We start from the raw sequence: 26,168 nt of genomic DNA, 5'->3' as shown, positions 1-26,168 counted from the left end.
CTTTTCTTTGCAAACTTTTAACTTCTAGTTAACCTTTTAATAATATAGCTATAGTTTAAAAAAATATAGAAAAGTTTATACGAGTTGCCTGTTAATCCACCTATCCACCCAAATCTAGTCCTGCACCCCAATACTGAGAATGAACTATGAGATGATTCACTTGCAGCAGAAGTGAACACCAGAGGTATACTTGACCGGCATTATTAGGCAAGATGCTGTTCTCAACAGTTTGGCAGAATAATTAAAATATAAATTCTCTTGCTAGTCTCTACTATCTGAAATGGTCGCTTAAGTGACAGTCTGATACTTTTTCTGCAATTACTTAGCAGCTAAGCTTCCATTATTGGAGCAGGCACAGCATGCATCCAGCCACATGGAGGAATCCAAGCTACAATCGGTCCTCAACTTTAAGCACATATGGCTTCTTCCATCCTTCCCCAACCTGGTGCCCTCCACATGTTGTTGGAATCCAACTCCCTTCAGTCCCAGCTAGCATGGGCAATGGTCAGGGATGATAGGAACTGTAGTCCCAGGACAAATGCAGCACACCAGGTTGGGTAAGTCTGATTTACCCAGCTGGATTGTTCCTTCCCAGCTACTAAGATGTGGCCACAGTATTAACTCCTGAGGGAGGTCTGTGGGATATACATTACACACCTCAAGAAATCTCAACTGCAAGGCTGCCACCTCAAATTTTGTACAGCCACTGCAGAAAGCTCCCACACAAGAATTCCTGCCCGTGGTGCCATATGTTCTTAACAATGGCAACATCCCTCATGCAAAACGTTACAATGACAGAGCCGCTGCCCCTCCATTTGCAAGCGATTCTAGTCCACCCTCTGCTCATCCCTCTCCTCACCTGTGATTCATAGGGAAGGAAAGCAACATTTATTTCCTTCAGTGTTTTGATGGCTTTGGTGATTCTCGACTTGCTGAGTTCATTGAAGAGGTTCTCGGGGCAGGCTGAAAGTCAAGGAGGAGGAGGCAGGAATTACTCTGATCTTCCCCATTCCCCTCACCAAACTAACTGCACAGCAAGTTTCCTTAGGTAATAGCCCCCCCACCCCACTCCGACAGCTACCAAGGTGGGAAAACAAAGGGTTGCAGTGTGACATGTGGGCCCAGAACTGGAGGCCACCCTGAGCAGTGCTGGTCAGCGTCTTCCTTTACTTCTCCCCAATGATGACAAGAAAACTCATGGGAAGTTCCAAGAAGCTCACAAACAGGGCACTGAGAAGGACAGATACTTCTCTTCAAGCAGAAGCATCAACTACTCTCCAAGCCATGTGACACGGGAGGCTCAGGGACATACTTTTGGAGTTTTCTAAAATGCACATGCTCACTGGGGCCAAAACACATTGAACCCTGTTGATAATATGTCAAGTAACAGTATGTGCTTCGGAGCACAGTCCAAAACCTACAGGTACAAGTGGAATTTGTGGCAGGAAGGCCTTCAGGTAGGCCAGGAATGCCCTCGATGACTGGAAATGCCACGGGATCTCTCAGTAGGATTATGGTGTGTTCCTCTATCCCACCATCTGCTCATCTCTCTCCCTTCCCAGAACAAGCCTTGACCTGCCTTCCTGTTTGATTAGGAGCAGGCCCTGAACTTACTGTCAGTGAAGAAGACGTGGGCAGCCTTATAGGTGAAGGTAGGAGTGGATTTGAAGTCGTTTATCAGAGCATGCACAGACTGCAGAAGGAAAATGGATTGTTAGCAACAGCTATATCTGCATTTGAGCTTCCACCGCTAGCTTCCCTCACCTTGGTTTCACAAACAGGGATACTCCAGCCATACCAGGAATACTTAAATTGGAGAGATTTATGGGAAGAGCAGATTTCCTGGCCTATGGGGATAATAGGGCTTCAGGAAACAGCGGCAGCCAGCCAATGACACCTGCCCCACTTGCCCACAGTTCTTCCCACCAACTTCCTCCCTTCCTAAGGGCCTCCAGCATGCCACATGTTGAAATAAGGAACTGGGTGACTATTGTGGGATTCCCCCTCTATCAAGTGGCATCTGGAGAATCTCACCAATTCAGTGTCTGCCCAAGTATGCAGAGATTAAGGACCTACCGTCTCAATGGGGCTGATCAAGTAGATTGCTTCCAGGCTGGGGAGGGGCTCTCTGCGCTTGTTAATGTCTTCAATAACTGGAGAGAGGAAATGTATTTGAGATGTCTGAATTTTGGAAGGGAAAGAAAGAAAGAAAGAAAGAAAGAAAGAAAGGAAGGAAGGAAGGAAGGAGAACGACGACACCAGATTCACTGACTTGACTAAAAGCATGAAGGTGCCTAGAGGAGCAGGTTTCTATTTTGTTCCAGGATTACACTATGCAGCAACTTGCAGATCCACCTTACTTTCAACTGATACACATATAATTCATTGGAATGGAAGGGAGGTGTCAGTGCCAGAGAGAGGATAGGGGCATTTCTCAAAGTAGTGTAAGCCTCTGATTAAAACAGGATTAAAACAGAACATACAAGGCTCTTGCTCAAGTACTCACTTGTGATTCCTTCAGCCAAAAGGTCTGACATCTTAAAACAAGATGAGAGAATGCGGGTGCTCGGATGATCCATAACAAGTACCTGCAGGGACAAAGAGGGGAAGAACGATGGGAGTGAACACAAATCTGGTGGTCCACAAGGAAGCCATTTTTAACTGAGAAAAGAGATTTTTTAAAAAATCCAAATAATAATCACACCACTAAAAAGGCAGCATGGCAGAATCAACAAGTTCATTTTTGCTCCATTCCATTTCTTCCTGTGCTCTAGAATTATCAACCCACCTATCCTGTCCATTCTAAGCTATTAAGACTCTGCTTTCTTTCTAGAAATGAGCATGGAAAACTTTCAATTCTTACATATTCTGGGATGGAGTTGGGAGTATCCACTGTGGACTGCTGGAGATAGATTTTGCTTGTAAAAAGGTCTGCTGGCTAAAGCATTCCAAAGAGGACAATTTAGTGAATTAACCTTATGCAGAATCCCCACCAGCTCTTACATTCAGGATTATGGGAGCATCAGATGGTTTTCTAGGGTAGAGATGGGGAACTAGTAGCTCTCCAAAAGGGATTGGACTCAAGATCCCATTAATTGCAGCCAGCATGGCTGGGGATGATGGGAGTTGGGGTCCAATAATATATGGAACGCATGGGTTCCCCATCTCTGTTCTAGGTGCTAAAGACCTTTTCACTTGTACCAAAGAAAGCTCTACAAAACATATCAATTCAGGATGCACTGAGTCTCACAAATCAGCTTCCTGATGTTTGTGGTGTGGGGAGGGGGTAACTCCCACGTCTGCTTTCTAACCCTTACAAGATTTTCAGCTGCTGCAGCACATAATCAGACACAGCAAAAAGGGATCTCTTTCTTTCTCTCAGTCATATTTGCAGTCTACAGGGGCAACTGAGAGATCCAATACTTTCCCTTTCTGGAGGAAGAAATCAGAAAAGAATTAGAAGTCAGCTCTACAGAAGTCACGACAAGCCCTTGGAGAACCAGTGGAGCAAAGCTTATTCCAATAACCTCTTTGGTCTGTTGACAGCCAGTAATTTCATGGCTGACCTGGTAATGCACCCTCTTATGACAGCAAAAGTTATGGGGAGTTCTAGGAATGGTAATTGCCACGGAAGACACAGTGAACACATGGCCCAAATAATAACGACACACTTGCTACATTGCAGATTAAGTGTGGACAGCAATGGTCTGACTGAATTAAGCAACTTTGCAGTGCCCAGTAGAAATGATGTAATTTTTATTAGTAGGCTGAGAGATCACTGATCTGTAGGCAACATGAACCCTGTAGTCAGACTATGTGTAGCTCACCCCACACATGCAGTGCTCTGAGCTGCAGCAACCATTTTTACCTTCCATTCTCCTTCCTTTTTCATGCTGCGGATGACATCGTTCAAGATCTCTGAAAGGTGAAGAAAAGCTCTGAATTAGCACCGAGCAACTACTAGATGCAATTAGAATAACTGGCTGACTCCTGGGCTGGAGAGTGATAAGCAATGCCTCTGACTGCCCCAGTGTAGACATCTTCTGTGACTTTCAATAAGCAGAGTTTAACTTTACTGTCCACGCAAGACAAAGTGGATTCACATGCCCTGTGGGGGAGCCCTCTGCGCAGCAGTTTTGAAGGCAGTAGAAGAACTGTACCCCTAACCTGGTGGAGCAGTTAGCTTCCAGGTTTCGGAGGTGCAGGGGAAAGATGTGGAGTGAGTAGGAACATAGGCGTCTGCCCTGAATAGTATCAGACCATGGCTCCATCTAGCTATCTACATATACTAGCTGGGAAAAGCTCTCAAGACAGGTCTTTTTCTCAGCTCAACCTGTGGACTGAACCTGGGATCTTTTGCATGAAGAGCATATGCTTTGCCAACAAAGCAACTGCCTTCCTCATTTCAGACTGTCTGAGACCAGGGTATTTAAGAAAATGGCCTACTCCCATATGGATATGCCAGGTGAACCAGGGAAGTGGGGCGGCATCTACCAGGGGCTGGACCTTTTCAGTGCTGGTGCTTCAAGTATGGCAATTTCGCCCCTTATCAGCTCAGCTTGTGTCATATTTAACATCATTTAGACACCAGGTGGTTTGGAAGAGTTTGCTGCCAGTGGAAAATACAATGGTACCTCGAGTTACATACGCTTCAGGTTACAGACTCCAATACCCAGAAAAAGTACCTCAGGTTAAGAACTTTGCTTCAGGATAAGAACAGAAATCGTGCTCCGGCGGCATGGCAGCAGCAGGAGGCCCCATTAGCTAAAGTGGTGCTTCAGGTTATGAATAGTTTCAAGTTAAGAACAGACCTCCAGAATGAATTACTGCATTTTTCGCTCTATAAGACACACTTTCCCCCTCCTAAAAAGTAAGAGGAAATGTGTGTATGTGTCTTATGGAGTGAATGTAGGCTGCACAGCTCTCGCTGAAGCCAGGAGAGCAAGAGGGATCGGTGCACACCGATCCCTCTTGCTCTCCTGGCTTCAGGGATAGCCCCTTCCGTTTCTCCTCCCGCTTTTCTGGAGAGGCGCTGCGCAGAGAGGGAGAGAATATTTTTTTTCTTGTTCTCCTCTAAAACTAGGTGCGTCTTATGGTTGGGTGCGTCTTATAGAGCGAAAAATACGGTACCACTGTAGTGCTTAATTGCTGCTTTATTGCTGTTTTAAGCACACACCATACTTTGAAAACATTTTATTCAAAATCTGGGTCTGAAATGTTTTAAAGTGATCGGATGAGTCCCCTAACACGACATTTCCACTTATGAATGGGACAAAAGTAAGGCGCATCAGTCATCAGGAAATTAAACAGGCGCTTCTCTCTAATTGGAACACACTCTGCATTCTCCCTCATTAAGTGTTCAGTTGGTAACTATTTTTTTTTTTTAAACCTACCAAGAGCCTTGATGCTGAACCAAGAACTGCAGGTGTTCACACTTCTTCAAAAGTTATACTTTGGGGTCATCAGTGGGAGAGAAGCAAGGCTCACTACAGATAGTTTACTAGCAATAAAGATAACAAATCATGAGCCTGACTGCTCTCTACAGAGGACTGGCAGGTGGAGAGCCAACAATGCCCAGAACTGCAATGTCAATACATCTTTGTTGTGCTCCAGCACTGCTCACCAGATATAGGTAGTTTTTAAGCAAGATTCACTAAGGGCTGATTCATACATTACAGGCACAGTGTGGTGGTTGATTACCTCTGCCTGGAACCTACACTGCTCTGGTGATGTCTGAGCAAACAAATCTGGGTGGGTGGAGGTGGATCACAGTCTCCAAGGCCAAATGGAGAGATGGAGGGGACTGGCAGACCTACAGGCCAAAGTTTGTTCTCACTGCTGTAGACCATGGATGGGGAAACTGTGCTCCATCTAGATACTGTTGGACTACTCTAGCTATGCTGGCTGGGGCTGATGTAAGCCGGAGCCCAACTCTGCCTGAAGGGCCACTCATTATCCACCCCTGACCTAGGGAATAGCCAGTCAGACAAAGTGAGGGGCAGACCCACTCTTTTGGTAAAGGGTCACTGCCAGCCTAAGAGCATGTGCGGTCAACCCTCTAAGCCAGAGAAGCTAAAAACAAAAAACGGGTCAAAGTTTTCTAGGAGCAGCTATGTGATAAATGCTGCTGACGAACAAGGGTTACAGTCATTATCTCTAGTCTAAGGCATAAGGAAGTGACGTCCTCAGTGGGGAGGTAGCCTGCACAAAATGACAGAAAACAAAAAAATCTTCTTCTGCAGTAAAATGATCTTCAGTACTCCAGTTCAACTGACCTTATCCCACACCGTATCTCCCTCATTGCAACACACTAGTTCATCCACGGCATGGGGGGAGGGGGGACAAGAGCAAACAGTTCCATTTTCTAAACTTACTCTGATCTCTAATAAACTGACAAGTCTCCCTCGGGAGGTTGTGGACTCTCTTTCCTTGGAAGTTTTAAAGCAGAATTTGGATTGCCATCTGTCATAGATACCCGGAGAGTCATGTTTTAGACATTAAAAAAAAAAAAAGATTGTCCAGGATTTTAACTGGTTTTATATCTACTGCTTTTTTGTATTTTTAATGTTACTATGATTATTGCTTTTGTTTCTGATGTTTTTGATCTGTTTTATATTTGTTTTATGGTTCTCTTTTGCAGGCTATCCTGAAAATCTAGATTAATAAAATTATTTTCAAAAAATAATGGATGCTTTATCTGAGATTCCTGCATTGCAGGGGGTTGGAGGTAATTGCATTGAGGTCCCTTCCAACTCTACAATTCTATGATTCTAAGTGGCAGAAGTTTCCCCCGGGATTAACCAAAAGCGCTTCCTGTCTTAGCAACTGCACACCAGTTTAAATCAGATCTCATGAGCTGTAATGCTGATAAACCTGATGATTCACTCAAAATCTAAACCCAAAATTGAATTAATGGATGGGAATGAGATGTGGTATCCTTTCTTTCTGACAATCTCTCTCTCTCTCTCTCTCTTTCTGTGTGTGTACATAGTTCATCTGGGGTACTAAATCCAAGACGCCTGAAACCGATGCCTCTGAATTAGTGTCACATGTTAATAGAGTGCTAAGTCTTTTTAATTTAGACACTCAAGGTGCTTTGAATGCTCCACGTACCCAGCCCAAAACCACATAAATGAACACAAACACAGTAACTGGACAGGTTGAATTAAAAAGAGTAACTGGTAATACTTGTTTAAAAGAGTTGTGACAATGCGCAGGGAAGAAAACAAGGCTATAAAACTACCAGCTGTGACAAAGTGAAAATTCTTTGGAGGAATCCAGCTGCCAAACTAGAGCACTGACTGAGAAAAGGCAGTGAAAAGTACACAAGGGGGCAACCAAGTCAGAAAGACCCTGGATATGCCACCGGCCACATTACCATAGACAATACAAATAAAATGGTTCTGCCGCAGAAACCATTCATGTTTTTAAAAATACCAAAAACCCAGGCATATATTAGGGGCTGTGCTTCTGCCTGCTCTGCTCTCCAGCTCCCTACCATTCCTGCCACATTAACTCCATGGAGCTTCCCCTTCCCATCCCATGCAACTATTAACCTGGCTTGTCCCCTTCCCAGCCACATTTCTAAAGCCACTTTTCTATTCCACAGCCTTGTTTTGCACCCATTTTCACCTTCACCCCCATGTCTATGCCTCCTCTCTTCTTTTCTTTGTGCAACCCCACCTGCATGGTAAATTCATGTATTTTCCTCTTCCCACACATTGAAATTACTAAGCATCCATTTCATCCTTTGCTCAATTATGAATCCAACTTTCCCTATTTTTCAGATCCTTTCATGTCCCTGCTTTCATCTTCAAACCCTTTCCCCGTGCCTCCTACTCCTTCCTTTTTCTTTTTCTTTTTGCAAGCCCCCTTTCCACCTCCACTCCTTTTAGTCCCTTCTCTTCCTTCTCCTCAATTTCTCAATTTTCCCTTGCGCACAGGACACCCCCCCAATTTCCGTGCCTCCGCATCTCTCCTATTCTGCAGCCCCTTTGCACACACACTCCAGGCTGTATCTTTAAGATGAACAGAATCATAACAGCAAGTCTGTCAGGGCTCATACACACTTCTTTTTGTGCTGAGTTTCTAGGTACAGTCATGCTTCATGTTACGTTCTTTCAGGTTATGTCCCGCGGCGACCCGGAAGTACCGGAAAGGGTTACTTCGGGGTTTCGCCGCTCACGCATGCACAGACGTGAAAAAATAACATCACGTGCATGCGCAGAAGCGGCGAATCGCAACCTGTGCATGTGCAGGTTGCGCTCTTTTCATGTTGTGAACGAGCACGGGTCACGTTCGCAACCAGAGGTACCACTGTACAGGTCTGGGCTTCACAGGTCTATGTCTGAGTGTGGTGTTTGTGTGTGTCCCAGTGCTTCCCCCTGCATTTTATTGCTGAATCGGAGTGGCGGTGGGTATGGCAGACTGTTTTAGAATGCTGGCTATGAGCTTCATGTTCTGAGCAGGACAATGCCATAACACTTCAGGAGGGGCAAAGCTGGGCAGCGGGCAAGAGCTGAAAATGAACAGCACAGAAGGCATACACAGCTGGAGAGATTTCATTATTTGGATAAACTGTGGGTGGTCTGTTTCATGCTCCATGTCAGTGGACTATGTGCTTGTGAATCACAATCTTGGTGTTATGAAGACAAGAGGCTCAGGGCAGCCAAGAGGCTAGACTAGAGAGACAGTGTAAAAAAGCAAATCACTTTGGACAATTCCTATCAGCATTGGGTGAGAAGACTAGGCCAGTGAACCGTTGGGGGTGGGGAGCATCTGGTAATGGAGGGGGTGTGTGGGGAGTGCCGAAATTTAACACAAGCAAATGCATATTAGGATCAACTTCCTATGTCGACCTTGTGGCTAGGTAATTTGACTTTGGATACAATTATCTACTGTTTATTCATCTCATCTATATTGTGCATCTAATAATACGCCACAGGAATTGTCATTTAATCAACTACTTTGGTATTTGCTACTGATTAGAATGTCTGCTGAGAAATACAATCCTTTAAGTGTGTTTCAGGCAGGTAAAAAAACAATTCCATTTTGTTTCATGACTGATGCTTCTTCCCTGACAAGAAGCTAAAACTCTTCTGGGCTTTTTGACGCTATGAGCTCACAGGACCTGCTTCAGATTCTGCTGTCTTCTCCCATGGTCTGCAAAGTATGCCCCCGCTCCAAACGTGAACCCCAAAACATGGCACTCTCCCTTTGCAAAATGAGGTCCATGACACCCAACCCCGGGCATCCTATATATTAAGAAGTGCCCTCAACATGGGACTTTCTGGCAACAGATTGGCCCTCTCGACTTCAGGACTGTACTGTAAAGGTAGCATGGATCAGATGCAGGATGGAAAAGCAAAGGTGACTCCCCAAAACTAATCCGCTCTTGCCCTTTATTTTTAACTACGTCACATATGTCTCTTACTATTCTTGAACAGACAATGCAAGTTACAACCAAAATCATAGCAAGCCCTTGTCATACTATTTGTACATGTCAGAGAAATTCCCATGAGCAATCCTCTTTTAAACTATCTTCTATGCAAGAGACAAACTGCCCATTGCACACAAAGTGTTTCTGGTAAAGCAGGGAGGGAGGCATTCCAAACGAGGAAGCAGTGGGTGGGGTGCTTAACCCTTTCCCCACTGGCCACTTCCCCCTCTGAAATTCACTCCTCATCTGTTTCCTTTCCTCAGGGTTCAAAACACGGGTAAACACATACTTGCAACCTTATGGCTGGGAAGAGGAGAGAGGGAACAGATGTAGGAGGGGGCTTGGAGTTGAAAAATGACCAATTCTCATCCCTAACCTCCAACTATGGGCTCATCTCAAAGATGCATTAAGAAAAGCAGTCACAGAGACAGCTACATGCAATTTGTAGCTTTTTTCTAAGCCACAGTTAAGTCCTTGTTTGAACAACGTGGGGCAATGGAAAACTGTTTGTGTCAATCATGCTGCTATAATTAAAGAGCTTCTCTATTCTTCTGTTAACCAAGTTTAGCCTCAACTCCAATCTCAATTAGCTCAGCTCTGCTATCTGGCAGTTTCCATTCCACACCTGCTTTATGAGAAAGAAGGGAAGGTTGCTATCATACCCACACCTGGCAGCTAGCATTGCAGTGCTTATTGCATCAGGCAACATGATAAGCAGAACAGAACAGAGAACTAGTCAAACTGGACCTTTTGGAGTATGAAAGGCATACTGAAAATGCTCCCATTCCTGTACGATCAGTTTTAGATATCACCTGCTCTAGACATGTCCCAAGGCATGGTCTGAGGGCACCTGATGCAGCCACCTTGCTGAAGCTAAGCAGGTCTGGGACTGGTCAGTGGCTGGATGGGAGACCTCTTCAGAACCTCATGTGCACAGCTTTTGAGTTCCATAATGGAAAAAATATGTAATAAATAATGCCATCCCCACCAAAGGCACTAGCTAACTTGCTACCACAAACAGTTTTCACAGAACATAACACAGCAACATAGCAATAATGGCACGAACACCGTCCACATAGCTAATCAGGGAAGCTGAGACGCACAGTTGCTTTCTCCAAGGACATTTTCAGATATTGCAAAACCAGAATTGTTATACTGGAACGGAATGTCTCCAGAGTGACTTATAATCATCTGAAAGTGATTATTGCTGGACTAGAAGTGTAGAGCTACATTTTTATCTGCTCAGTCAGTTATTGGATACACAATGCAATCCTAAACATGCTTACTCAGAAGGAAGTTGGATACAACCAATAGAATTTGGAAGAAACTAAGTTCTACTCAGGAGAGACCTACTGAAATTCAAGGATCTAAGTTAGCCATGTCCAGTCATTTAACTGGGTATGTTCCAAGTAGGACTAACACTGTATACCACCCATTGGAACTTACTCTCTGGTAAGTATGTTTATAACTAGCCTGAAAGTTCCAAAATCATCCCAAAATAAGTATCTGCTCCTTGTTTGTTGAAAAACAAATGCTTTTTCAGGTGGCACAGTATCTCAACAGGCAACAATGTCATGGAACAAAGGAAGACACAAGATTTACCCACCCTGGAAGAATGGCAGATGAAAGTGATAGACTATATGGAACTGGCGGAAATGACTGGCAGAATCCGAGACCAGGGAGAAGAGTCGGTGGAAGAAGATTGGAAGAAATTTAAAGACTATTTGCAGAAACATTGTAAAATTAATGAATGTTAAAATGATGTCGGATTGAAATGAAGCGGCCTTAGCAATAAGGTTAATAAGAATATGTAAAAATGGATTGATAATGGATGAAAATATAGTTATAATATGTTGAGATATAGAATTAAGATAAAAATAAAGAGGGTAAGGATTTGCTGAATTAAACATGTGAACGGGAATACAAAAAAGGGAGGTGTGAGGAGGTCGGGGAAATAAGTAAATGAAATCTAAGATATGAAAAGATTGATTTGTTTTTAATTATCTTCTATTTATTTTTTCTGTATTTTGCATTTTTCCCCTTTTTTCATGTATTTTTGTACTTTTTGTACTCTTTCTTTTTCTTTTTTTTTACTCTGTAACTTTTTTCTTTTTGCAAAACTTTAATAAATATCTTTAAAAAAAAAACAAAGTTCTAGGAAGCAGACACCAGAAGCCAGTTGTTAAGCCAATGGGAATCTAACAAATCAGAGTGTATTCGTCAAACAGAACCAAGTCAGAAACTAAGAACCACACTGACTTTTACAGGCAGACTGTTGAAAATTGTGGCCTTCCAGATACTATTGGATCTCAATTTCCATCAGTCCCAGCCAGTGTGGGAAATGGTCAGGGGTGACAGGAGCTGGAGTCCAATAACAGCTGAAGAGCCAGACATTCCCCACCCCTGGCTGGATGTTAGAAGGGAGACAAGAGAGACACATGGCCCTATGGGATGTGTGCATGTGTAATATGAAAATTGATTTACCTAGCCTTCCAGAGGCAATTTCTACTCTCCACTAGTGGATATTGTTGCAAATCTGTTCTATTCCATATGACATATTCTTGTCCTGATCCAAAATGTTAAATAACAGTAAAGGTAGCTATGGAAGTCAACTAACTGTCTTCATGCCCAAACTGGAGATGGGGAGTGCAAGCAATTCAAAATCAGCTCAGCAGGTGTCACTGACATAATCATGGACTGACATTCAGAAGTAAAGAAAAAGTGTGAACAAAGAGATCCCTCTCCATAGAGACCCGACCTTGAAATGTGGTGACAGAAAGTGGCCTTCTCAGGGAAAGAAGGTTTGAGCAGTCTTCCAACCTTCCACCGCAGTAGAAAAGAAGCCTTGAATCCACACAGCAACCAAGTTCCTCTAAATGAAACACATTTGTTTCTTTTATGACTTTTAGCCACGAAGACCAATCAAACTTTTGAAAATGCAAAATTCACATAGCATCTTTGAAAAGCATGATGTATTACAGTATTTTAATATTTTTTTTTGAAGCCGCCCAGAGTGGCTGGGGAAGCCCAGCCAGATGGGCGGGGTATAAATAATAAATTATTATTATTATTATTATTATTATTATTATTATTATTATTATTATTATTATTATCCATGTCTGGGAAACAAGAAGCACCTGTATGTAGACTGAAATAAAAGGCAAGAGGCAGCCTGGGTCTACTCCCAGTCTGAGAAAGTGCTAGCATAAGACAGAGATACGAAAAGGGGCTTAGGCTACAAACTGCGCACACTTACCGTATTTTTCGCTCCATAAGACGCACTTTTTCCTCCTAAAAAGTAAGGGGAAATGTCTGTGCATCTTATGAAGCGAATGCTGCATGGAGGAGGAACGTGTAAGCGGCTCCTGTCCGCTTTGCTGCTTTAAAGTGAGCCACAGAGGAGGGAAGGAAGGGGAACCATGGCTTCTGTCCGTCCCTCCTCCGCGGCTCACTTTAAAGCAGCAAAGCAGCTCCCCTTCTTTCCCTCATCCGTGGCTCACTTTAAAGCAGCAAAGCGGACAGGAGCAGCCCGCTTTGCTGCTTTAAATAGTTTAGTACCACATTCAATTCAGAATATTTTTTTTTCATGTTTTCCTCCTCTAAAAACTAGGTGCGTCTTATGGTCAGATACATCTTATGGAGCGAAAAATACGGTATCTGGGAGTGAGCCCCACTGAACTCAACTGAACAGTTCCAAGCGCACATGCATAGGATTGTGCTGTAAGGATTGCCTGGCACATGAGAGGCCCCAGTGCCATCACACCAGCGTCATTGCACACGCATGGTGGACTGATGATGCAGAAGTTCATAATGCAGTAACAGCTTTGGCAGAGAGCACTGCCAGAGGATCACCCACTAACCCTGCATAATCTACCAGGAAACACCTTGTAATTGCAGATGTCCACAATATTTGGTGCCAAAGATCTGAAACTATTAATATAGCACAGCTATTTGCATCCCAACTAGAGGACAGGGATGACAACTGTGGGTAGTGGAGGAAATGAAAGACTTTGTGTATCACATCTAGCTTCAATTATGGGAATGGGGCAAAATTTCAGAAAGTCTGAAGGCCTCATTTCTCCAACTTCTACTTTTAAATCACAATTGAATAGAATTTCCAGAATGTGACATGGGGAGACTGTCCACAGTCTTGCAGTGTAAATAACATCACGGAGCATATGAAAGAAGCCCTTTTTCAGCTAAAGGGGAGCAAATTGATACTATAGTGAAAATTCAAAATGCAGCCACTTATGTAGCATATTCTCTTTCCTTGGATGTTTTCAAGAAAGGTTGGGGACTGATCTGTTAAACATGTCTTTGGGAAAGAATGCTCTTTCTCTGAGCCTTTTAGTAGCTGATATAATCAAAAACTACAAAAAGCATATAAAGCAAGAGAGAGCATTTGTTGCCAAGCAACAAAGGAGCAAGTTGACCCCACAAATCAGCTTGCAAGTACAAACACTCAGTACAGTCCTTAACCCAAGATAACAAACATTTGCAGACACAGGGCAACACCCTGGTAAACCTTGAACACTGTATCAGGATATCCAAGGTGCATACATAAACATTCCCAATTAAGAAAAACAGAGAAACTACCCCAGACAGAAATCTAAGAAAACTTCCTCACCAATTCTCTTCTCTTCAAGGTGTATGAGACCAGTAAAATAAATTTTGTCTCACAGTGAATCATCACAGAGGAACAGGCCAGTCTGGCCTGCCTGCTGCATCTTACAAACACTTGCTTTCCTCATGTCAGGAAAAAAACCCCCTCTTACAACAGTGCCAGCCTTGACACGCAGTAACAGCTCTTGCTATAAACATCTAGTAACTGATACTATAAAGAGGCCAGTCAAGCATCTCAGTCCAAGAAACCTTCATTCACCACCAGTTGGGAGAGCGAGCAGGTTGCTCTACTAGGAAAACTGGTGAGGGAAGATCACTTCTAAAATTCATGGTTTAGCCTTGACATATAAAGCCCAGTTTGTTGCTGCTAATGCATCCAGCCTCAAGTCACTGGTTGTCTGTGGCCTTGAAGCTGTTTTACAAGTACAAAAATTTCTCTCTCCACCTCCTCCTAGCCTGCCCACCGTTAGGTAATAATTACCAGGCTACATGGGCAGCAAGTCTGGCGAGCTGCCGGCCCTGAGGGGAGTGAATCAGTATAAAATCATTTCACATGCCTACTTGGTGCGCAAACTAAGCTTCAGATTTATTCTGCAATATCAGAATCAAGTACAGGCACTATGCAAAATGGCCTAACTATGCCTTCATGGTGAAGTCACTGGATTTAGTCAGAATATCACACTTCCTGCTTTTATTTCTATTTTTGGACAAGTCCAATTTGTATACATATTCACATTGTGACTCTTTGGCATTTATAAACATAAGGACCCCCCCCCCAAAAAAAGTTTAAAAGGGGTGGGCGGGTCACAAACCTATATTTAAACATCAACACAGCAAAAAAGCAAAAATCCAGATAAAATGTGTAATAACTTAATCAATATGACTCAAGAACTGTATTGTGCACTCCAAGGGGAATATAAAAATAGATCAAATGGGAAACATCTACCGCAAAGATTTTTCCAGGAGAGAGGCTTAAATTGGTGCTTGTCTTCCTTCTGATAATCATGAAAGCACCTTTTCTCCTAGCTCTGCCTGAGACAGGCCTGCTCCCATGGAGCTCTCCTGTAAGACTTGTGAAAACTAGAGTAATTATTTGTCGCTCTGCTGGCAAGTTAATCCAGCACTTAATAAGCTCTCATATTTCTCAGTCTCATTTCCTTTTGTCCTTAAGAAGGGTTCTCCTCAAAAAAGCGTTCCCAGTTACCCACTTGCGACCATCTTGCTGAAACAGTTCTCTTGCCAATTACCACTGAAAGAAGCCAACCGCATTTAAATCTTCACACTTTTCCAGTTAGAAAAAGAGGCCATTTTGTACTTAACCAGTTATGTACTTAACTAGTTTTGAGGTGGGCAAGGGGGAATCAGGCCTGGCTTCCACACTGAGCACAGGAACTCAGCAGAACAGACCCCCCCCACCCCCCAGTACAGATACTCAGCAGCTCAACTAGAATTTTCCATTCTTGACTCAACTAAAACAGGCACCTGTTACTTTTCCAAAATAAGTGCTTATTTACATGCACATTTCACTGAGAGAGTAATAAGATTCTGAACCCATAATCCCCCTGCCTAGAGTGTAACAAGTGACTAAAAAGTTCAAATGAAAAATAAATTATCAAGCAAGCAAGCCTCTACACAGGCACCAATGTAGGGCAGCAACAGAAACCCAAAGAAAGTTCTTTCATTTCTTAGTAGTGTTCAGAAGACTTTCCATTTGTGGCAGGAGAAACGGAAAGCCTGATGAAATGATGCCTTCTCAGTAAATTTACACATGATGGTGGCTTTCACACTCCATGAGAGAGGATTCAGAAAACTAGCAGGCTGTCAACAATGTGTGTTGCCAACTAAAAGGTGTACAAGGCATTTGTTAATGTGGCTCCTGCTGCATTGTAGCCTTCAGCATTGCACTGTACAATTCAGCAGAACTGCTAGAATAACAAAAACAAAACCAGTTTGGAGTTCTGGGAAAGTAGGCTTGAAAGAATGCATGCATGTTAAAAATCTGAGAAGCCCAAGGAGAGATAAGCGATTACAGCAGCCAGTGGAGCAGCTTTCCTTGTCTTCTGTTCTTCCTGCACCTCTTCCCAGATCTAGCACCGGAGAGCCAATGAATGGTGGCAAGAAGAAAACTGATTTTGGTCTGGGGAGTTCCAGGCCTATAATGCCCACTTATAATGTACAGGGTGGCCTTGGGACAGTTGCCACCTCTTAACTGATATTCTAGGGAGGAATAGCAATAAGTTTGGCACACTATGTTTCTTACAGAAAGGACGAGGTGCTAAATTATGCATGCAAAAGAACAAATTACACATACGCACACCATTTTTTTGTGGGGGGAGGAAAAAACTGGCTTAATTTTTATGATTTATCCAAGCTTCAGCATTTCTTGGAACAACTGATAAAGGAACAGGCTATACTCAGTCCTGATTACCGTTCTATTACTTTTAAGTACCCCAAAATTATAAGCTCTAGACTGCAGCCACCCTTCGCCAGCCTTGCAATATTCATCCCAGACACATTCAGACATTAATGATGGAACAAAAGTTTTGACCCTAGTCTGTGGGGTTAAAGAATCTACATGCTAGAAGAGCATTTAAGTGTGTTCATAAGCACCAGTGTGTAATATATAAATACGTTGCCCTTGAACAAGAGTTTCATATCTGAAATGTAACAAACTGTTCTCCTTGCACCTCTTGAGGGATATTTTTCTCCCCCAGCCTCATTTCTCTCTCTTCTTTGGTACTGCTTATTTTGTTCCTCTGGAATTTTAGATGCCTGGTTTCAGTTCCAGCAACAGTCCCAAAGTAACAAGGAAGCCATTCAAGGCTTCAGCTCCCAGCTAAGAGATGAGGATTACTTCCCCCAGTCTACCTTCACAAGTAATTCATTCCATGACTTCTGTTTAGAGACCTCCAACCTTCCTTGGTACTATCTTCGATCATTTAATGGGGATCCCAGTTTGACTGCATTGCACCATACAGAGGACTGGAAGTCCTCCTTCACATTTTAAAAAAAGCATGATGGCAGCCTGCTCCATGAGGCCCAGTGATCATCATTTACAATGCATAACTATAAAATGCACTCTTTATCAAGAAGCAATCAATCTCAAGCGCTTTCTAGCAGTCTGGACTTTGAATGTTACCAGCTGAATGAAGAAAGACCCTTCTTCATTAGTCTAAATATATAAACTGTCCATGCCTGCATTTGCATATAATGTAAGCTATGCTTATAATCATTTTATTGTTAATTCTTAATAGCTACTGCTACTGCTATTTGTTTTTCTACCTCAGAGATGGGGAACTGGATTTTGCTGGACTGTAACTGCCATAATTTGTGACCATTGGTGGAAGTTGGGAAGTTCACAGGTTCTCATTCGCTATTCAGACAAGTCCCACCAACACTAATACTGCTTTTTAGCTAGTGCTCCTTCAGCAGTTACTATTTTCAAATCTTTTTTAAAAAAAAATAACTTAGATGGTTGCCTGTAGACAAGAACTGCCTGCAGGTGCCAGCGATAGTGTTCAGCATGCACATAATACAGTGGCTTGTTACAGTGAGATGCATGCAACTCCAGGGAGACTGCAGGCATGACTTTATGCCCACTACTAGTCCTAGCTACCTGGGAGTAGCGGAAACATGGGGGTTGAGTAGGAATCAGATTGAGCAGGAGCAGAGATGAGCAGCAGCCCATTCCCATACACACACACACACACACACACACACACACACACTATTTTAACCAATTTTCTTTAAAAGAGGACAGATAAATAAAATGGTGAAGTGGGAACAAAACAAACCACATTTCTGAGAATCACAGCGGGAAATGGCTAGAAATAGGGCTGAAGCCATTAGTACATTAGGTGACCTATTTGAATCTATTAAATGACTGCATCACAAATTAAAATAAGAGCCTCTTAAGTGAATCAGACCCTTTCCTGCTGTGGTCACCAGGACCTGATCTATTTTTGCTGCTCAATTCTTCTTGGAGCTGCCTCTATACTGTCCTGTTTCTGAAGGATTTGAACAGAACACTCATGCAGAGTTAAGCTAGAGTGGAGTTGCTCTGGGCAAGCAAAGGGGAGAAAACACACACAGATGACCTTAATGTCCCTTTCAGGTAGACTGCAACACAATGAGAAGGGCACAAAAATTCCACAGAGGCTTTAATATGAACAGGTTTACTATGGTTGGAGTCAACAACATGAACTGGTTTACTATGGATGGAGTCAACATACAGATTGAGGATTGAAGAAGAGGCCTGTGTACATCACTGTACAGTGGTACCTCGGGTTAAGTACTTAATTCGTTCCGGAGGTCCGTTCTTAACCTGAAACTGTTCTTAACCTGAAGCACCACTTTAGCTAATGGGGCTTTTTGCCGCTGTTGCGCCGCCGGAACCCGATTTCTGTTCTTATCCTGCAGAAAAGTTATTTACCTGAAGCACTATTTCTGGATTAGCGGAGTGTGTAACCTGAAGCGTATGTAACCCAAGGTACCACTGTACTTCCAACTCAAGACTACCGCCTCATTTCATGAACAGTGTCAGAAATTAGCCAGGCACTAGACATGTTTTGCGACTGATGCAGGTCCAATTGTGACCATGTAGAGATTTCTGGATGCCAGGCTGGTGACTGACATCTCCAACTGGCTGGCCTCTCCAGCTTTCCTAAGCAGGTTAGCAGAAGAGCTTATTTATTGCATTTATATCCCACCTTTCCCCCCAAGGAAAACATGGTTCACTCGCCTCCTCAGTTAATCCTTGCAATGACCCTGTGAGATAGGTTAAGAGGCTGTGACTGGCCCCATGTCACCTGGTGAGCTTCATGACTGAGCGGGACTTTGAACTCTGATCTCTCAGGTTCTAGCCTGACACTTGAACCACTACACCACACTGGCTTCCTTGAGTACTTCTGCAATGGGGCAGCTATATAAAGTAAGAAGGTAAATAAATATGGGGAAAGCATAATGTCACTTAGAGAAGGATCTGAAGAATTTCCCTTGAAGCTTGAATTTGTTGTATTCTGGATTGTTTTATTTGATGTTTTAAACCACTTTGAGATTTTTTCCCCTTTAAAATATAAAGTGGTACAGAAATAATATGAATAAAATAATTTTTAAAATCTCATTGGAAAAAAGGCACCTAGACATTCTGGTTTGGCGACCACAACCTAGGTTTAAGGTGCCATTTGGTGATTAGCTTATATAGCTGAGATTCTAACACTGTCCATAAATCTGGAGACAGTGGACTGCTTCTACCTATAAGAACCTCATACCGTGACAATCTGGTTAATTTCTAGAAGGCTGCAGCAGATTAAACAAACTGAAATGGATTGCCCCAGGGTTTCCAGTCACATGAAGAGCACATTTTGGACTGATGGTTCCCAAAGTGTGTGGGCACCACTCCCTGAGGGGCAAAACACCTTCCTCACAATGTGGAAATGTAAAGAGATTGATGGTACATTCTTTCACCTTTGGTGGACGTGCCCAAGGATTAAGGCTTTCTGGGAGATGATCTATAATGAAATGAAGAAGGTATTTAAATATACCTTTTTGAAGAAACCAGAGGCCTTTCTCCTGGGCATGGTTGGGCAATTGGTGCTAAAGAAGGACAGAACTTTCTTTATGTACGCTACAGCAGCAGCAAGAATACTCATCGCAAAGTATTGGAAGACACAAGATTTACCCACCAAGGAAGAATGGCAGATGAAGGTAATGGACTACATGGAATTGGCGGAAATGACTGGCAGAATCCGAGACCAGGGAGAAGAATCGGTAGAAGAAGGTTGGAAGAAGTTTTAAAGACTACCTACAGAAACATTGCAAAATTAAGGAATGTTAGAAGGATGCTGGAATGAAGTTATGTGGTTTTAGCAGTAATGTTATAAAGGAGTATGTAAATATGTTTGTTAATAGGTGAGAATGTAAAGTCACAACATATTAAGATAAATGATTAAGATAAAAACAAAGATGGAAAGGATTTGCTGAATTAACTAATTGAACTAGAATACAAAAAAAGGGAGGTGTGAGGAAGTCAAGGAAACAAGTAAATGAAAGATAAGTTATGGAAAAATTGATTTGTTTTTAATTTTTTATTTTTCAGTTTTTTGTAATTTTTTGTTTTATTATTTTCTTTCTTATGTTTGTAATTTCTTGAAATGTTAATAAATATTATTATTTAAAAAAACACCTTCCTCACAATGTATTGTTGATTGTTTCATTGTTGATTGCTAAGTCTGGAAAGCCAAATACTGCTGGTGAAGAACTCCTCCTACCAGCAATTAGTGAGGTTCCGAGTACTGTTTTGCATAAGTCACCACACCATATAATTAAGATTATTCTTCACAGCAACAATTCAGTGCAAAGACGCATAGATGAAATGGCTGAGAATGTTGAAGAGACATTGTGCAGCTTACTGAGGACAACAGAATTCACATTATTCCTGGATGAGTCAATTCCGCCAGGCAATGAATATTTGCTTCTCGCTTATGTGCGCTTTATAAAAGATGAAAGTTTGGCTCAAGAGTTGTTATTTGCAAGGCAAGAGAAACAGATACAAATGCGGAGTCAATATTTCTTGTTAACTCTATTCAAGCACAATATAGGCTGTCTCGAGTGACACCAATTTCCATATATGTCTGAGGTAGAAGAGAAAGGTGGGATAAGAAATGATGATCTGCAAGGTTATTTTACTGCCTGGATATACTGCATATATGTTTGAGTGATTTGGGGATGTTCTTTTGGTGGTAATTCCAGATTGGGTGATAAATCCATTTTCTGGGGGAAATGGAAGTTGGGGTAATGGAGGAAGAACTAACCAAGCTACGAAATGACTCTAAGCTGAAGTCAAAGTTTAAGAAATTGTACAGAGTTTTCGTTACTGAAGGATTCTGCACTATGAACAGTAGTTAAGAAACTCACTGTTGCATTTGCAACATTATATTTGGTGGAACATGGTTTTAGTGTGGCCATACAACTTGTCACCAAGCAAAGGAATCAACTCCAGATTACTAAGCACAGACTCCTGTTAAGTGACTTTAAACCACACATTTGGAAACTGGTATCACTTCATCAAGCCCATCCATTGCACTGATGAGTTACTGAACAGTGAAGTAGTTACTATATGTGGTACTCTTAAGACATTGTTAAATGACTATCAGACTTTGAAAAGCAAATTCATGAATTCTGCTGAATTAAACTAAATAGCTTAAACTGGATTTTTAATAAATAGGCAATTAATTGTTACTTTTTGAATTTTATTGTGTTATTATCTTCCTTAGTGTGTTGTACAAACTGCTATTCTGAATAATGCTTTTAATATGGTAGGGTAGGGGGCACTCACTGGGAATCAGTTTATGGAACCAAGGAGGCAGTGGCCCAAAAAAGTTTTGGAATCACTGCTCTAGATGCACAGAATGTCTTTTCAGACCTTCACAGTAGAATCATATATCAGGTAATTGTGAAGTTGGAAGAGACCACATGGGTCATTTAGTCCAACCGCCTGCAATGCAGGAATTTTTTGCCCAAGGTGGGGCTTGAACCCACAACCCTGGGATTAAGAGTCTCATGCTCTACCAACTGAGCTAATACCAGCTTATTAGGTGTGATCTCATTCCTCTTCCAGATGTTAAGTCTATGTTTAATGGAGAAGTTCTAGAATCAGCCACTCTTTTGGAATTTGTAATACTGCAAACTTAAAAAAATAAATCAAAATCTACAGAAGAGCTGATCAAACTAACAGAGTTAAACAATGGCACACGGTTATGCTGTTGAACTCAGCAGACAGTAAGCTCCACATTCTGTCCCTACTCAGCTACTTATACTGTGTTGTATGGAGTAGAAGAACAACAGTTCTCGTTCTTTAGATACTGGAGACTAAAAGCTATCCTCAAATCCTTTGAGAAAGATTGAAACTTGATTTAGTGGTTATTGCACCAAACTCTCACCAGAAGCAAGTGGATGAGAACTATTCTGAGGACTCCATATCACATACCTGCTATTCTTTTGCAAATGGAACTGGTGTCTCAAAATAAGAGCCCACCTGCAAATTCTCAGTGATTGGCTTGACATTTCAGCAAAGGAAGAAGCAAGACTTACAAAATTATTATCTTTAACGGCAAGTGTAAGCGGTCTAGATAATGACTGTTCTTAGCAGTAAAGGCTTCCCCTTTTCTCAGAGCCAATTCACACTTCAAACAACAAGTATGTTTTATTAAATGCACATCACTTTCTACAGCAAAAAAGTGCAAAGGGAAGATGTGCATTTCTAAACATGTGACATTAAGTAATTTTAAAAGTCATGTCTATTATACAAACAAAAGTTCTTCAACTGATTGAAAGCCTTAATAATTTGAAATGTTCGTTTTCTTCCAGTAGTTATCACTGTACATAAGCCATGAAGAATGAAGGCTATACAGTATGCAAATCCACAAGGTTTGGCTCTCAGCAGTTTTTTATGTCAAGTGTGCAGAGCACTGTGATTCTGGTATTTATCATAGTTGCTAGACTTTAGTAGATTTAATAAGTGTCAGAATGAAACCTTTGTCAGTAAATTCAAACAGGAAGAAAAGGTCAGAGTCTCATAATGCTCATAAACCACCTCCATCATCTTCTCTCTCTGCAGAATGCATGTATTAGGTCTGTTCACATATCCAGTAGGAATGAAAACAAGCCTAAATACATGCCTTGCTCACATTGCACTTGAAGCACTGGAATTTGCTCTGGGAAGGTTCAGTTAAAGCCCCACCTCTCCTAAGGGCTCATTTTGTGGCTTCCAGCAAAATTCTCTTTCTTAATCTCAGGTCCCTAGTTGTTAATAGCAACAACAGTTATGTATCTTTCATGGCACTATCACTAACAATAGGATTTTGTAAGACACACTTCTAATTAAGATTGCTTCATACTACTACTTGTAGGTGAGTTAGGAAATCACCTGATGTTTCCTTAAGGGAGGGTTTTAATTCAGTCAGTCTTCATTCATCCATTGGGAATTCAGTGGCCTAGTTGCTACATACAGGTAGCAGGGGAAGCTGTCAGAATTTGAAGACGTGTGCATGCACACGAAAGCTCACACCAATAACGTCGTTGGTCTCTAAGGTGCTACTGGAAGGAATTTTGTTTGCTTGTTTGTCTGTTTCGACTAGGGCAGACCAACACGGCTACCTACCTGTAACTAGAATTTGAAGGGCAGGGATTCTAAAGCAGTAGTAACATCCTACAGATTATCTTTTACCTGTCACATTTCTATGAAGCAACACTCATTTGCTGCATCATGCATGGAACAACCCAGTGATGACAGTCAAAGCACCTGTAAGTATTAGCAGAGTGTGCAACAGTTTCAAGATTAGCCAATTACTAATACAATGCTTTAATTAAACACCATCTTGGGGTGCTCGCAGGCACAAGCTTTCTTGCATAAAGTCATTAGTTTTATGCATTTAGTTGCTTGCAGCACTATAATGGAAGTCTACCTGATTCTCTCTCTTGCTGTGCCCCACTAAGAAAACCTCACTGGACAATGCTTAAGAAGCAGTATATAAATTACTGGAAAAAATAAAATAGTAATATTTTAGCTCCACACCATTATCTTTGGATTTATTTGGTTTGATCCTGTTTCCTGTCCACCCCAGTAGGCAGAATGGGATGGGATGGGTCCAGAATTCAAATAATTTGCTATCACTCCCCTCATGCCTACCACTGAACCACCTGTGTTTTCAGAGCTTATAAACAAGTGTTTCAAACACCTGCATACACTCCTTTAAAAACAACAATACAAGCCATCAGAAGTGCAGAATGTTAAGATCTCAGAAGTCTCACTGAACAATGCAGGAACTGATCCACACTATCTCTTTTCCAGCCCTCTCCACACCTTTGCCCCTTGCCACTGCAAGCAGGTAGGGATTAGTATCCAGAGGTAACATCCATAAAATGCAGCCACTTTGTGTAACAAGCATCAAAAGAAAGTACAAGAGTTATTAGAGCAATCTTTCATCTTCTCTCACACAACAGTTGACTAATAGAGGCAATAGTTTACAGTGGTACCTCAGGTTAAGTACTTAATTCGTTCCGGAGGTCCGTTCTTAACCTGAAACTGTTCTTAAGCTGAAGCACCACTTTAGCTAATGGGGCCTCCTGCTGCTGCCACGCCGCCGGGGCACGATTTCTGTTCTCAACCTGAAGCAAAGTTCTTAACCTGAAGCACTATTTCTGGGTTAGCGGAGTCTGTAATCTGAAGCGTATGTAACCTGAAGCGTATGTAACCTGAGGTACCACTGTACTTTACCTTATTTCAGCACATTTACATAAAATTAGCATTACAAGCTAACTGGTTCTGTATCACCTGCCTTGATTAAATCTGGTCTTAACCTGCTGCCAAACAAGAAAGCAAGAAACTTATAGCCCACCCTTAGATGTTTACTCAGGAATAAGCTCAAGGTTAATTGTGCATAGTAGGACTGTCACCTAGGAGTAAAACCACCCTTGACTGTTCAAACTACTTTTAATTGTAAGGAATTATCATACAAATGAGGAGTAACAAGCACCCTGGCCAATCCCTACTGTTGACAGAAACTTTGGGTCCGATCTATGACGTTGTTGTTCTTACAACCTGTCCCAGTTTCTGTTATACCATCAAGCATCTCAATGGAAACAGAGTAAACTGATAACTTCAAGCAGACTGCGAGTAAACTGTGCCACTCTGAAGTTGCTACAATTCAGGGAAGGATGCTGCCAAATTGTGAAAGATTTAGCAAACAACTGTGAAGAGAAAGCAAAACAAAGGATACCAGGGCAAAAAACCCCAAGTATATTTAGTACAGGAAAAAAGATAAACTGAGCAGAGAGGACACATTTTGGCAGTTTTCAGATATTTAAAAGATCATCATCATCAAGATGGAGCACGATTACATATTCCGAACAGGCACTAAAAACCAGACAGAAAGAAATGCTTTTAAATGATAAGACATAATGTGTCTTGTGTACTAAGGGTGGCGGAGGTGGGGGTGCATCCTAAGAACAGTTTAGTGCTGAAACTCTTTAAAAGATAAGGAGGAATCTCTTAGAGAGGAGGGTTCAGTGACCACAGAAGATTACATTAGCAAGACATGATCACTTAATTCAGAATAAATGGATAGAATCAGAGTTGAGAGGGATCTCCCAGGGTCATCTAGTCAAACCCCCTGCAACGCAGGAATCTTTTTGGCCAACGTGGGCCTCGAATCCTTGACCCCCTGAGATTAATGAGTCTCATGCTTTAGCGTACTGATGTTACACAGGGGAAGAATACGAATGCTTCAGACGGCACTGCCTAGGAAACACCAACCGGAGTTTTAAAGTCCAATTCTCACGTTCTAGGAGAAGAGAGTCGGTGGCCTGCCCTCGCCAGGGGGTGCTGCCATCACCGAGGCACCTGTGACTACGCCAAAAAGCGCAGAGATCTCGTGTGGGGGACCCTCCCCCGAAGACACAATATGAAATATTGGGGGGGGGGGGGTGAGGGAAAGAGGGGGGCCAGCAGCGTCCCCCATCTTGACGGGGCAGAGTCGCTCTCCGCGAAAGGCTGTGTGACAGGGAGGAAACGACACCCTTTCATCCTCCCCACCCACCCCGCGAAAGCCAAGAACTGCGCGCACTCTCACACGCGCGCGCACGCAAATATATCTGGATACACACAGGGTGTGGGGCACGCGTGTCGTGCCCCCTGTCGGGCGAGCGCCCTCCTCCCGCTGCCTGTCCCCACTCACTCTCGCCCACTATCGCCTTCAGTCCCGCCGGCGCCATGACTCCCGCGTCCCACTTCGGCTCCTGCTGTCCCAGAGGCCAACACTTCCGCGTCTGCAGGCGGGCGGAGCCGACCTCGGGACTCGCCCCTTTTGTGAGCCGGCCTGCGGGAGGCGCACCTCGGGCGTGCAGGGCGGGGTGCTCCGCTTCCGCGCGGAGGGGCTGCCCGAGCGCACCTGCGCACCACGCAGGCTGGTTCAGACGGCCAGCCCTGTCCTGGGGGGTAAGGCTGATTCTCTTTGTCTTCCTGCTCTGACAGGATGGCCGGCCCCTTGCAGGTGAAGTGCCGCCCAACTCCGTGCACGGGATCGGGCTACAAACCCGATGCCGGAAC

General features: G+C 42.8%; 1 protein-coding gene across 2 annotated transcripts in view; it reads right to left on the bottom strand.

The window, feature by feature from the left end:
- The window catches only part of STXBP2 (syntaxin binding protein 2), a 38,890-nt gene extending 12,722 nt beyond the window's left edge, over window positions 1-26,168 (bottom strand). Inside the window, exons 1-7 of one of the 2 annotated variants that reach the window (XM_083600002.1) lie at window positions 25,798-25,882; window positions 23,223-23,363; window positions 3,869-3,918; window positions 2,507-2,588; window positions 2,077-2,153; window positions 1,615-1,693; window positions 860-963 (exon numbers count right to left, since the gene is read on the bottom strand). In XM_083600002.1, the coding sequence (XP_083456128.1) occupies window positions 860-963; window positions 1,615-1,693; window positions 2,077-2,153; window positions 2,507-2,588; window positions 3,869-3,892 (366 nt within the window). In that variant the 5' untranslated portion in view covers window positions 3,893-3,918; window positions 23,223-23,363; window positions 25,798-25,882. Of the gene's footprint in view, window positions 1-859; window positions 964-1,614; window positions 1,694-2,076; window positions 2,154-2,506; window positions 2,589-3,868; window positions 3,919-23,222; window positions 23,364-25,797 lie in introns of both variants that reach the window. The other variant, XM_083600001.1, reaches the window with a different exon arrangement.

This window comes from Podarcis filfolensis, assembly GCF_964270895.1.
Source record: "Podarcis filfolensis genome assembly, chromosome: 2".
Lineage (NCBI taxonomy): Eukaryota > Metazoa > Chordata > Lepidosauria > Squamata > Lacertidae > Podarcis > Podarcis filfolensis.
This window is presented reverse-complemented; position numbering and strand designations above follow the sequence as displayed.